Source organism: Cherax quadricarinatus, chromosome 7 (genome assembly GCF_038502225.1).
Source record: "Cherax quadricarinatus isolate ZL_2023a chromosome 7, ASM3850222v1, whole genome shotgun sequence".
Taxonomy (NCBI): Eukaryota; Metazoa; Arthropoda; class Malacostraca; order Decapoda; family Parastacidae; genus Cherax; species Cherax quadricarinatus.
Window position 1 is genome coordinate 51,608,181 of NC_091298.1, and position 15,000 is coordinate 51,623,180.

At 44.8% G+C, this 15,000-nt stretch overlaps 1 protein-coding gene across 8 annotated transcripts in view; it reads left to right on the forward strand.

The window, feature by feature from the left end:
* sim (single-minded) overlaps window positions 1-15,000 on the forward strand; it is a 649,835-nt gene that overhangs the window by 542,915 nt on the left and 91,920 nt on the right. For all 8 annotated transcript variants that reach the window (XM_070082428.1, XM_070082434.1, XM_070082426.1 and 5 more), the window contains one exon: window positions 14,402-14,487. In XM_070082428.1, the coding sequence (XP_069938529.1) occupies window positions 14,402-14,487 (86 nt within the window). The remainder of the gene's footprint in view (window positions 1-14,401; window positions 14,488-15,000) is intronic.

A 15,000-nucleotide genomic window follows, 5' to 3' on the forward strand; every position in this document is an offset into this window, starting at 1 on the left:
TACACCAAGTTTAATTCCTGTATTACATGTTACAGTTAGTACAGTATTACTCTCACAACTCGACCAGTGTGTATAGTTCTTATTGACTGTTGGTACTCGCAGCCAGCCGTCACAGCCTGGTTCATCTGGCACTATTAGGAGCTGGTTCAATTTCACTTGACAACTGCTGCATTTCTTCCTGCAGTATTTCTTGCGTCTTCAGGTAGCAGGTTGAAAAGTCTTGGACCACGGATACTGACAGTGTTCTCTTATTGTTCCCATGGCGCTCCTGCCTTACTCGAGTTAGTGATGACAGCATGCAGGTATGGACCCTGGCTGTCTATGTTAATTAACTCCAGAGATAAAACCTGACACGGGCCTTGTCATTAGGTGACTGGTTCAGTGTTGCCACCGCTGTGGTGGAGACACTGCAAGACAGTGTGGTGAAGGTCGCCTGAAGGCGTGGTGGCTGATGGCTGGTCACTGCAGCAATGACTGCTAAGTTAGCCGTACTGGTTCTCAAACATTTCCCATGTATATGGTATCACGTTCTCCCCTCTCTCCGTCATTCCAGAGAGTACATTCCTAAAGCTCTGATGATTTCCCAGTAGTATTCATGTTTTCTTTTGGTGGCAGTAAGGCACAAGATTTCTCTATATTCCATTTGTGATATCTCTGCTGCTATGACAGAAGCTGTGACCACAGCACATTATTTTAGACATTACAGTACACATCACCATTATTTGAGTGGCTTCTTGTTTTAAGTTACATCATCATTTTGGTACCTAAGTATGGATATTCACATTATCCTTAACTCTTATGCCTTATCTTTACATTAAATTTTATCTGAAATTTTCCCTCAGCCTTTTAAATGTGACTCTTATATGGAATTATCTGCTTTTGTATCCTACGTTTGTTTTGAGTTCTCAGTACGTTTAAAAAGTTATAATATCCGAAATGCACCGCTTGATGGTTGTTTTTGTATGGTTGACAATGTTTTAATACATGTGAACAACATTAACAGTATACTGTATAAAACAAGTTGTTGTATTACGCATCATAATATTTGTTTGTCCACTGACAGACTTGAGTGATACTTGTAGTGTTGTCTTCTACTGTGTGACCTTCATGTTTGTTGACGTGACGTGTGTGACCTTCATGTTTGTTGACGTGACGTGTGTGACCATGTTTGTTGAAGTGACGTGTGTGACCTTCATGTTTGTTGACGTGACGTGTGTGACCTTCATGTTTGTTGACGTGACGTGTGACCTTCATGTTGAAGTGACGTGTGTGACCTTCATGTTGAAGTGACGTGTGTGACCTTCATGTTGAAGTGACGTGTGTGACCTTCATGTTTGTTGACGTGACGTGTGTGACCTTCATGTTTGTTGACGTGACGTGTGTGACCTTCATGTTTGTTGACGTGACGTGTGTGACCTTCATGCTTGTTGACGTGACGTGTGTGACCTTCATGTTTGTTGACGTGACGTGTGTGACCTTCATGCTTGTTGACGTGACGTGTGTGACCTTCATGTTTGTTGACGTGACGTGTGTGACCTTCATGTTTGTTGACGTGACGTGTGTGACCTTCATGCTTGTTGACGTGACGTGTGTGACCTTCATGTTTGTTGACGTGACGTGTGTGACCTTCATGCTTGTTGACGTGACGTGTGTGACCTTCATGTTTGTTGACGTGACGTGTGTGACCTTCATGCTTGTTGACGTGACGTGTGTGACCTTCATGTTTGTTGACGTGACGTGTGTGACCTTCATGTTTGTTGACGTGACGTGTGTGACCTTCATGCTTGTTGACGTGACGTGTGTGACCTTCATGTTTGTTGAAGTGACGTGTGACCTTCATGTTTGTTGACGTGACGTGTGTGACCTTCATGTTTGTTGACGTGACGTGTGTGACCTTCATGCTTGTTGACGTGACGTGTGTGACCTTCATGTTTGTTGACGTGACGTGTGTGACCTTCATGTTTGTTGACGTGACGTGTGTGACCTCCATGCTTGTTGACGTGACGTGTGTGACCTCCATGCTTGTTGACGTGACGTGTGTGACCTCCATGCTTGTTGACGTGACGTGTGTGACCTTCATGCTTGTTGACGTGACGTGTGTGACCTTCATGCTTGTTGACGTGACGTGTGTGACCTTCATGCTTGTTGACGTGACGTGTGTGACCTTCATGCTTGTTGACGTGACGTGTGTGACCTTCATGCTTGTTGACGTGACGTGTGTGACCTTCATGTTTGTTGACGTGACGTGTGTGACCTTCATGCTTGTTGACGTGACGTGTGACCTTCATGTTTGTTGACGTGACGTGTGTGACCTTCATGCTTGTTGACGTGACGTGTGTGACCTTCATGTTTGTTGACGTGACGTGTGTGACCTTCATGCTTGTTGAAGTGACGTGTGTGACCTTCATGTTTGTTGACGTGACGTGTGTGACCTTCATGCTTGTTGAAGTGACGCGTGACCATGTTGACGTGACGTGTGTGACCTTCATGTTTGTTGACGTGACGTGTGTGACCTTCATGTTTGTTGACGTGACGTGTGTGACCTTCATGCTTGTTAAAGTGACGTGTATGACCTTCATGCTTGTTGACGTGACGTGAGTGACCATGTTTGTTGACGTGACGTGTGACCTTCATGTTGACGTGACGTGTGTGACCTTCATGTTTGTTGACGTGATGTGTGACCTTCATGCTTGTTGACGTGACGTGTGTGACCTTCATGCTTGTTGACGTGACGTGTGTGACCTTCATGTTTGTTGACGTGACGTGTGTGACCTTCATGTTTGTTGACGTGACGTGTGTGACCTTCATGTTTGTTGACGTGACGTGTGTGACCTTCATGCTTGTTGACGTGACGTGTGACCTTCATGTTTGTTGACGACGTGTGACCTTCATGTTTGTTGACGTGACGTGTGACCATGCTTGTTGAAGTGACGTGTGTGACCTTCATGCTTGTTAGTGACGTGTGTGACCTTCATGCTTGTTGACGTGACGTGTGTGACCATGTTTGTTGACGTGACGTCTGTGACCTTCATGCTTGTTAAAGTGACGTGTGTGACCTTCATGCTTGTTGACGTGACGTGTGACCTTCATGTTTGTTGAAGTGACGTGTGTGACCATGTTGACGTGACGTGTGTGACCTTCATGTTTGTTGACGTGACGTGTGTGACCTTCATGTTTGTTGACGTGACGTGTGTGACCTTCATGCTTGTTGACGTGGCGTGTGTGACCATGTTTGTTGACGTGTGTGACCTTCATGTTTGTTGACGTGACGTGTGACCATGCTTGTTGAAGTGACGTGTGTGACCTTCATGCTTGTTAGTGACGTGTGTGACCTTCATGCTTGTTAAAGTGACGTGTGTGACCTTCATTTTTGTTGACGTGACGTGTGTGACCATGTTGACGTGACGTGTGTGACCTTCATGTTTGTTGAAGTGACGTGTGACCTTCATGCATGTTGAAGTGACGTGTGTGACCTTCATGCTTGTTGAAGTGACGTGTGTGACCTTCATGTTTGTTGAAGTGACGTGTGTGACCTTCATGCTTGTTGAAGTGACGTGTGACCTTCATGCATGTTGAAGTGACGTGTGTGACCTTCATGCTTGTTGAAGTGACGTGTGTGACCTTCATGTTTGTTGAAGTGACGTGTGTGACCTTCATGCTTGTTGAAGTGACGTGTGTGACCTTCATGCTTGTTGAAGTGACGTGTGTGACCTTCATGCTTGTTGAAGTGACGTGTGTGACCTTCATGCTTGTTGAAGTGACGTGTGTGACCTTCATGCTTGTTGAAGTGACGTGTGTGACCTTCATGCTTGTTGAAGTGACGTGTGACCTTCATGCTTGTTGAAATGACGTGTGACCTTCATGCTTGTTGACGTGACGTGTGTGGCCTTCATGACGTGACGTGTGTGACCTTCGTGCTTGTTGAAGTGACGTGTGTGACCTTCATGCTTGTTGAAGTGACGTGTGTGACCTTCATGCTTGTTGAAGTGACGTGTGTGACCTTCATGCTTGTTGAATTGATGTGTGTGACCTTCATGCTTGTTGAAGTGACGTGTGTGACCTTCATGCTTGTTGAAGTGACGTGTGTGACCTTCATGCTTGTTGAAGTGACGTGTGTGACCTTCATGCTTGTTGAAGTGACGTGTGTGACCTTCATGTTTGTTAAAGTGACGTGTATAAGATATGACGTGAAGCTGTGAGTCCTCTTTTTATCTGACTTAGTTGTTATGGTGAGGAACAGTAATGGTGCCAGGAACGTACCCTGAGGGAACCAACACGTACATTATACACACAGATACGTACATTATCCACATGAAGACACGTACGTTATCCAAAACAGGACATGCACATTATCCACACGAGGACATGTACATTATCCACACGAGGACATGTACATTATCCACACGAGGACATGTACATTATCCACACGAGGACATGTACATTATCCACACGAGGACATGTACATTATCCACACGAGGACATGTACATTATCCACACGAGGACATGTAGAAGGACATGGCAAGCCATTAGGTACCAGTATTAAATAAGATTGAGAGAAGGAAAAATATTCACTTATCTCCCTCACCTCCCCACAGTCTCTCTCTCTCTCTCTCTCCCTTTCTCCCTCCCTTTCTCCCTCCCTCAGAGTTGGTGTCGCGGTTGCTAAGATAAAATGTCCTCGTTAGTTCGTTAGTGAGCTTTCCCATTTACTCCTGTTCCTTCCCACACCTCCCTTCTCCCCCCCTCTCTCTCTTTCCTATTCCCTTTCCCCCTCTCCCCCGTCCCTTCCTCTCATCCACTCCCTCTCTCTCCTAACACTGTTCCTTTTTCTCTCCTCTCCTTTCCTTCCTTATCGCTTTCCCTCTCCCTTTCTCCTCGCTTTTCCTTTATTCGTCTCCCTCTTCATGTTTATCCTGGTCTTATCCATGTTTATCCTAGTCTTTTCCTAGCCATATCCGTGTTTATCCTTATCGTATCCGTGTCCTGCTCTTATCCATGTCTGTCCTGCTCTTATCCGTGTCTGTCCTGCTCTTATCCGTGTCTGTCCTGCTCTTATCCATGTCTGTCCTGCTCTTATCCATGTCTGTCCTGCTCTTATCCATGTCTGTCCTGCTCTTATCCGTGTCTGTCCTGCTCTTATCCGTGTCTGTCCTGCTCTTATCCGTGTCTGTCCTGCTCTTATCCATGTCTGTCATGCTCTTATCCGTGTCTGTCATGCTCTTATCCGTGTCTGTCCTGCTCTTATCCGTGTCTGTCCTGCTCTTATCCGTGTCTGTCCTCTTATCCGTGTCTGTCCTGCTCTTATCCGTGTCTGTCCTGCTCTTATCCTTGTCTGTCCTGCTCTTATCCATGTCTGTCCTGCTCTTATCTATGTCTGTCCTGCTCTTATCCGTGTCTGTCCTGCTCTTATCCATGTCTGTCCTGCTCTTATCCGTGTCTGTCCTGCTCTTATCCGTGTCTGTCCTGCTCTTATCCGTGTCTGTCCTGCTCTTATCCGTGTCTGTCCTGCTCTTATCCGTGTATGTCCTGCTCTTATCCGTGTCTGTCCTGCTCTTATCCGTGTCTGTCCTGCTCTTATCCGTGTCTGTCCTGCTCTTATCCGTGTCTGTCCTGCTCTTATCCTTGTCTGTCCTGCTCTTATCCGTGTCTGTCCTGCTCTTATCCGTGTCTGTCCTGCTCTTATCCGTGTCTGTCCTGCTCTTATCCGTGTCTGTCCTGCTCTTATCCGTGTCTGTCCTGCTCTTATCCGTGTCTGTCCTGCTCTTATCCGTGTCTGTCCTGCTCTTATCCGTGTCTGTCCTGCTCTTATCCGTGTCTGTCCTGCTCTTATCCGTGTCTGTCCTGCTCTTATCCGTGTCTGTCCTGCTCTTATCCGTGTCTGTCCTGCTCTTATCCGTGTCTGTCCTGCTCTTATCCGTGTCTGTCCTGCTCTTATCCGTGTCTGTCCTGCTCTTATCCGTGTCTGTCCTGCTCTTATCCGTGTCTGTCCTGCTCTTATCCGTGTCTGTCCTGCTCTTATCCGTGTCTGTCCTGCTCTTATCCGTGTCTGTCCTGCTCTTATCCGTGTCTGTCCTGCTCTTATCCGTGTCTGTCCTGCTCTTATCCGTGTCTGTCCTGCTCTTATCCGTGTCTGTCCTGCTCTTATCCGTGTCTGTCCTGCTCTTATCCGTGTCTGTCCTGCTCTTATCCGTGTCTGTCCTGCTCTTATCCGTGTCTGTCCTGCTCTTATCCGTGTCTGTTCTGCTCTTATCCGTGTCTGTCCTGCTCTTATCCGTGTCTGTCCTGCTCTTATCCGTGTCTGTCCTGCTCTTATCCGTGTCTGTCCTGCTCTTATCCGTGTCTGTCCTGCTCTTATCCGTGTCTGTCCTGCTCTTATCCGTGTCTGTCCTGCTCTTATCCGTGTCTGTCCTGCTCTTATCCGTGTCTGTCCTGCTCTTATCCGTGTCTGTCCTGCTCTTATCCGTGTCTGTCCTGCTCTTATCCGTGTCTGTCCTGCTCTTATCCGTGTCTGTCCTGCTCTTATCCGTGTCTGTCCTGCTCTTATCCGTGTCTGTCCTGCTCTTATCCGTGTCTGTCCTGCTCTTATCCGTGTCTGTCCTGCTCTTATCCGTGTCTGTCCTGCTCTTATCCGTGTCTGTCCTGCTCTTATCCGTGTCTGTCCTGCTCTTATCCGTGTCTGTCATGCTCTTATCCGTGTCTGTCCTGCTCTTATCCGTGTCTGTCCTGCTCTTATCCGTGTCTGTCCTGCTCTTATCCGTGTCTGTCCTGCTCTTATCCGTGTCTGTCCTGCTCTTATCCGTGTCTGCCCTGCTCTTATCCGTGTCTGTCCTGCTCTTATCCGTGTCTGTCCTGCTCTTATCCGTGTCTGTCCTGCTCTTATCCGTGTCTGTCCTGCTCTTATCCATGTCTGTCCTCCTCTTATCCGTGTCTGTCCTGCTCTTATCCCTGTCTGTCCTGCTCTTATCCCTGTCTGTCCTGCTCTTATCCGTGTCTGTCCTGCTCTTATTCGTGTATGTCCTGCTCTTATCCATGTCTGTCCTGCTCTTATCCGTCTGTCCTGCTCTTATCCGTGTCTATCCTGCTCTTATCCGTGTCTGTCCTGCTCTTATCCGTGTCTGTCCTGCTCTTATCCGTGTCTGTCCTGCTCTTATCCGTGTCTGTCCTGCTCTTATCCGTGTCTGTCCTGCTCTTATCCGTGTCTGTCCTGCTCTTATCCATGTCTGTCCTGCTCTTATCCGTCTGTCCTGCTCTTATCCGTGTCTATCCTGCTCTTATCCGTGTCTGTCCTGCTCTTATCCTTGTCTGTCCTGCTCTTATCCGTGTCTGTCCTGCTCTTATCCGTGTCTGTCCTGCTCTTATCCATGTCTGTCCTGCTCTTATCCGTCTGTCCTGCTCTTATCCGTGTCTATCCTGCTCTTATCCGTGTCTGTCCTGCTCTTATCCTTGTCTGTCCTGCTCTTATCCGTGTCTGTCCTGCTCTTATCCGTGTCTGTCCTGCTCTTATCCGTGTCTGTCCTGCTCTTATCCGTGTCTGTCCTGCTCTTATCCGTGTCTGTCCTGCTCTTATCCGTGTCTGTCCTGCTCTTATCCGTGTCTGTCCTGCTCTTATCCGTGTCTGTCCTGCTCTTATCCGTGTCTGTCCTGCTCTTATCCGTGTCTGTCCTGCTCTTATCCGTGTCTGTCCTGCTCTTATTTATGTTTATCGTATTCAGATTTATTCTGGTTTTATTCAGTCTCATCTTCGTCTTATCAGTGTCCATCCTGGGTTAATCCATGTCTATCCTGATCTTATCTATGCTTTTCATGGTGTTATCCATGTTTATCCTAGTGTTATCCATGTTTATTCAAATGAGCCCCAGAAAACAATGAAGTTCAATAAGGACAAATTTCCATTACTCTGGTGTGTGGAAAACTTGAGGAAATAAAAAGTACATTGGAGTATAAGAAAAAATCCACGTAGAGTAAAAAACTAATGTGAAGGACCTAGGAGTGATAATGTCAGAGGATCCCACTTTCAAAGATGACAACAGTGTCATAATCACATCTGTGAGGAAAATGATACGATGGATAATGAGAACCTTCAGAACAATGGATGCCAAGCCAGTGATGATTCTCTTTAAATCATTTGGTCTCTCTAAGCTGGAATACTGCTGTATACTAACAGCCCCTTTCTAGTCAGACGACACTACAGATCTGGAGAATATACAGAGCACGTTCACTACATATATAAGTACAATCAAGGGCCTCGATTACCGAGATTGTTTGAAGTTCCTTGACCTGTACTCCTTGGAACACAGGCGAGAGAGATACATAATTTACATCTGGAAAATCCTAAAGGGACTAATCCCATATTTACACACAGAAAACACTCCCAAAGTAAGCAACATACTCCCAATGAAAAGCAAGGGTGTCGTGAGTACCCTGAAAGAAAACACTAAGTGTCAGGGACCCAAGACTGTTCATCAGCTGGAATCGACTCTAGGCTGAGGGACTGATTGCCTCAAACTCCTTCTGATCTTCACTATTCTTCTTTATAATGGACTAATGAAGTCACTATGTGGCGAAACAGTTCCTCACTAAAGATACCCAAGTGTTGCACGTGTGTCTAATTTTTCGACTTGTGAGTTCTCTGAACCATTGTTTTGTCGCCACTAACACAGAGTTCAAGTCCCGTCACCACCTCCAGAATTTTACCTGATCTGGTTTCAAGCTATCACGATATAGACGTCAGAACATAGATGTTAGGATATAGACGTCAGGATATCGACGTCAGTATATAGACGTCAGGATATGGACGTCAGGATATGGACGTCAGGATATGGACATCATGATATGGACGCCAGGATATAGACGCCAGGATATGGACGCCAGGATATGGACGCCAGGATATGGACGTCAGGATATGGACGTCAGGATATGGACGTCAGGATATGGACGTCAGGATATGGACGTCAGGATATAGACGTCAGGATATAGACGTCAGGATATGGACGCCAGGATACAGACGCCAGGATACAGACGCCAGGATATAGACATCAGGATATAGACGTCAGGATATGGACGTCAGGTTATGGACATCATGATATGGACGCCAGGATACAGATGCCAGGATACAGACGTCAGGATATGGACGTCAGGATATAGACGTCAGGATATGGACGTCAGGATATAGACGTCAGGATATGGACGCCAGGATACAGACGCCAGGATATGGACGTCAGGATATGGACGCCAGGATACAGATGCCAGGATACAGACGTCAGGATATGGACGTCAGGATATGGACGTCAGGATATGGACGTCAGGATATAGACGTCAGGATATGGACGTCAGGATATGGACGTCAGGATATGGATGTCAGGTAATGTTACACTTTATAACACCCTTCACATAGCTGTGTAGTCCCGTACTTTTTTTGTAGTCAAGCCTAGTGAGCGAAAGCGAAACGTTTTTCAACGTTTTACACTTGCGTCGTTTACAACCTTTTGGGCTGTTCTTGCGACAAGTTGTGTGTTGTGTTTGTTGAGATAGTGTGGCTAGGATGTTGTGTTTGTTGAGATAGTATGACTAGGATGTTGTGTTTGTTGAGATAGTGTGACTAGGATGTTGTGTTTGTTGAGATAGTGTGGCTAGGATGTTGTGTTTGTTGAGATAGTATGACTAGGATGTTGTGTTTGTTGAGATAGTGTGACTAGGATGTTGTGTTTGTTGAGATAGTGTGACTAGGATGTTGTGTTTGTTGAGATAGTGTGACTAGGGTGTTGTGTTTGTTGAGATAGTGTGGCTAGGATGTTGTGTTTGTTGAGATAGTATGACTAGGATGTTGTGTTTGTTGAGATAGTGTGACTAGGATGTTGTGTTTGTTGAGATAGTGTGACTAGGATGTTGTGTTTGTTGAGATAGTGTGACTAGGATGTTGTGTTTGTTGAGATAGTGTGACTAGGATGTTGTGTTTGTTGAGATAGTATGACTAGGATGTTGTGTTTGTTGAGATAGTGTGACTAGGATGTTGTGTTTGTTGAGATAGTGTGACTAGGGTGTTGTGTTTGTTGAGATAGTGTGACTAGGGTGTTGTGTTTGTTGAGATAGTGTGACTAGGATGTTGTGTTTGTTGAGATAGTGTGACTAGGGTGTTGTGTTTGTTGAGATAGTGTGACTAGGATGTTGTGTTTGTTGAGATAGTGTGACTAGGATGTTGTGTTTGTTGAGATAGTGTGACTAGGGTGTTGTGTTTGTTGAGATAGTGTGACTAGGATGTTGTGTTTGTTGAGATAGTGTGACTAGGATGTTGTGTTTGTTGAGATAGTGTGACTAGGGTGTTGTGTTTGTTGAGATAGTATGACTAAGATGTTGTGTTTGTTGAGATAGTGTGACTAGGATGTTGTGTTTGTTGAGATAGTGTGACTAGGGTGTTGTGTTTGTTGAGATAGTGTGACTAGGATGTTGTGTTTGTTGAGATAGTGTGACTAGGGTGTTGTGTTTGTTGAGATAGTGTGACTAGGGTGTTGTGTTTGTTGAGATAGTATGACTAGGATGTTGTGTTTGTTGAGATAGTGTGACTAGGATGTTGTGTTTGTTGAGATAGTATGACTAAGATGTTGTGTTTGTTGAGATAGTGTGACTAGGATGTTGTGTTTGTTGAGATAGTATGACTAGGATGTTGTGTTTGTTGAGATAGTGTGACTAGAATGTTGTGTTTGTTAGAATAGTATAACAAGTTCTTGTGTTTGTTGTATTTGAGGTAGTGTAACAAGTTTGTACTTGTTGTGTTTGTTGAGAGAAGAACCTATCACAAGCTGCTGCTGGTTGGCCAAGGCAGCTGGACCAGCTGCTGCATTTATTGTGGTTGTTGACACAGAGTTGATGTGGCAGCAGTTGGTTCAAGGTGCTGCTTTTTTCTTAGTGTTTATATTGCTGAAGTTGTGTTGTGGGGTTGCAACAGCTGCTGCAGAAAATAGTGTGGTTGTTGCTGTACTTGTGTAGTTCCTGGTGTCAGTGACGGTATGAGATGGATGCGGCATTACTGGTGAGTGGACACATGTATGTGTAACCCTCCTGTAGAGCTGAAACCCCCCTGTAGAGGTGAAACCCCCCTGTAGAGGTAAAACCTATAGAGGTGAAACCTGTAGAGGAGAAACCTGTAGAGGAGAAACCTGTAGAGGTGAACCCCCCCCCCTGGAAAGGTGAAACCTTTTCAGTGAAGGATACTTATAACTGCCTACGTCTCTTATCTGAGCATATATAATCACCTCTAGAACTGGACTGGGGACGCTCTTCCTCGGAAGACAATAAACGCACCTCAGGGAAAACTCGAGGTTCTTCCCGGAGCTGTTAGAATATTTTCTTCTCCTACCACCCGCTATATTATGTGAACTTTATTAATAGACAGAATACATTGACAGGAAGCACAAACATGAATACGTTGGTACAATATATCAAAAATTATTAATCCCCTCTAGCTCTTAAGAAGCCGGACGTGAGCCAAGTATGCAGCAAGCATTTACCCTCTGGATGGCCACGCTGAGGCGCTGGAACATGAAAGTGGCTGCTCTTGGGTCCCTGGTGGTGTCGATGAGTCTGGAACCCAGTTCTTTAAGGAAACGTGGCATTTTTTTCTCCACGATTCCAAGGTCTCCGATCCCACTGGGACAAATTGATATTGTTGGCTTACGTCCCTGTACTTGCTGACATTGTACTTCTCCCTGTGGTCAGCAGCTCCTCCCTGTCACCCGACACTGTGATGGATATAGGTGTCAGCCAGTGTGGACACACAGGTATAGTCCCATGCTAAGAGCTTGCCATTCTTCCAAGGATAGATGGTGATCCCGTCGGGGCGGTTTGATGGGTTGTGATTCTTGTTGGCTGCTAGTGATCGGGGCTCTCTCGGCTGGGCATCCAACTGTAGCAAGGGTTCTCTTTATGATGCTGACTTGCGTCTTGCATGCCAGCCCTTGGCTTTGGAACAGTTAAGACCACGTAGACCATATTGGTCGGTTTGCGCATCGCCGCAAATACACGCATATTCCGTGTGAATTATGGTAGCAAGGCGGAGAGCCACTGCAATACGGAGGGTCTTAGGGTCGAGGCTTCATCAGTCCAATACAAAGCAGGAAGGTATATGGTGAGGAGGAGTTTTAGGTAATCAGTCCCCTAGCCTGGAATCGATGTGTTCAGTCCATCGCTCTTGTAGGAAGTACAGCATAGGGCCAGAGAGGTGGCTTATATACTGCAGTCAGGCGAGTCGAAGCAAGAGGTGGCGGAACACCTCTTTGGCCCTATGCTGTACTTCCTACAAAAAGTGATGGACTGAACACATCGATTCCAGGCTAGAGGACTGATTACCTCCAACTTCTCCTCACCTTATGTCTTCCTGCTTTGTATTTGACTTATGAATTCACTGTGTGGCGAAATGTTTCTAAAGTAAAGATTCCCTAATATTGCATAAGTGTCTCAGTTCTTCATCTTCTATTTTTTTGCTAATTTGGGCTCTGATTTTTGAGGGGTAAGGTGTTCTGTTGTTGACATTTGCCCGGCGGGTGTTTGTCGCCCTAGAGGGGAGACGGACGAGGTTGTTATCTCTAGGGAATGCATTTATTGCGCTAATAACATATGTTGCTAGTGACCTGTCCCTCCTGGGTGGGACAGCCAGACAGACATTGCCAAATAGCAGTAGATTGTACCAGGATCCATTGTTTACAGGAGCATCGTTGACTTTCTTCAAGAGGTCAGCGAATTTACTAGCAGTTTGAGAGCGAGCTGCTTTGGGGATGTGTCAGCGTCCTGGTGGATGTTAATTTGATTGCAGATTTTAGGTCCTCTGTAGAGATGAAGTCAGGGTAGCTGTCAGCTCTGTTTGCTGGTAGGGGCTATTAGTTATTCCCATTTGGAGCCCTACGGAAGCCTAGACATCCATTGTGTGCACGGATGTTGCCATTTGAAGGACTGAGTGCACATTCCCTGTGGCACATATGACAGGTGCCTTCAGAAGCAGTATTTTATATTCCAACCATGAACGAGTGGTATTTAATCAATAACAACACTAGCTCTGCTGGGTGCTTGATTCTTGTAGGATTTGGTTGTCCTGTGGGTTAGAGCATCATGTGATTTTCGCTTACCATGAGGCGGGCCAAAACGACATGGGTTCGAGTCCTTGGCTAGTCGCAGTGTTGTTGTTGTTGTTGTTATATATATATATATATATATATATATATATATATATATATATATATATATATATATATATATATATATATATATATATATATAATATATATCGCGAACAAGGTATGCAAAACAACCACGGGGGGAACTGAATGATAGCTCTAGGCCTTTCATGTTGCAATGAACACATCAGGAGCTTGCAGTATTGCAGAAAAGAGGAAGAAGTCCAAGCAAATATGATTACAGGAAGCGCCTTTACAAAGGCGCTATACTACTACTGATAATAATGACAGTGAGGCAGCAGCAGACTTGTGGATAGTGAGGAGACTTTTATTCCCCTGGTTGCTGCCTCCCCTACCATGGTCGAGTGTCATGGCTGGATTATGGGTCTAGTGTTTCACAATGACTTCAAACTATCCAAACAGTGCGTGATTCACCCTGTCAACACGCCAGTAATGGCACTAACTTACTCCCCTCGGAAGCGCTACCGCCCTCCACCTTTTATACTCTCACTTATTTTTATCGTCTGGGCTTTTGTTTACATTACCGTTATTATAATTTGTGGTCTTTTATATAATATTTTATATAACTTTTTTATATTTTGAATATTAAGTTACGTCTCTTTCTTTTGTTGTTTGTTATCGTTACTATATTATTGTTAGATTTTTTTCCATACATTTTTATACAGTGTTAATTTTATTCGTGTATTTTCGTCTCTTTCGTTTTTGGATTTTCTGAATTTATTCCTTCCAATCACTTTAAAATTAAAGTCAATTTTTCTCGGTTATCGTTGATTTTTTTTCATAATTTGCACTGTTTTGTTCATTTTTTTTTTATTTACGACTCTGTTCATATTTAATGTTTTGTTTTATGAACATGGTTCATTGTTACTTTTTTTAATATAAGATTTTGTTAGTCGTTGTTACACTGGTTATATTATACTTTATGTTGGAGGAAAAGGTAAGAAAAAATAAATATAGAAAAAATCTGACAATCAAAATAATGATTTAAAATTATCTTCCACTTTTTTAGCATTTAAAAAGTCTCCAAAATGTACTCTTGATACCCGAGTACACTATCCTGTACTCTGGTTGCTGAGTGACTTGGAGTACTTGTACTATCTATAATTTCAACTTTATCTTATAATCAGGTCTTGTTACGTGATAATTGCGAATAATGTGTAATACCTGCGTGATGTGTAATTTGTACTCTGGTGTCTCCCCCCCGTTCCTTGGGACAGGTCTTGGAGACGCCTGGGGAGCGGCGCCCCCACAGAACAACCCCAGAGAAGCAGCTATTAAGGAACTGGGCTCACATCTTCTACAGGTAAGATGGAAACTGAACGTGTTACACTGGACAATAGTACATTGGAGATAAACAATGGTACAGTGGAACTGAACAATAATGCAGTTACGACAATGATTTCACTGGTATGGTACACATTATTAATATGTTTGTGGGGTACACAACCTTAATATTGACTGTGTAAGGCACGGAGACAACTATGATTATCTCAGGGACTGACAGTTTGTCTCCTCATGCCTGAAAATGATTCTTAAAGGAGGAGATGCTTCGAAGCAGCTGTGTAATTCTGTGACGCCATAGAACAGTATACACGATCATTACAGGTTGCATCTCTATTTCTCCATTTATCTTATTCTGAATGTTTATCATTTCAACACACTACACACACGCACTACACACACGCACTACACACACTACACACACGCACTACACACACGCACTACACACACGCACTACACACACGCACTACACACACGCACTACACACACGCACTACACGCACTGCGCACACACACACGCACTGCACACAGCACAC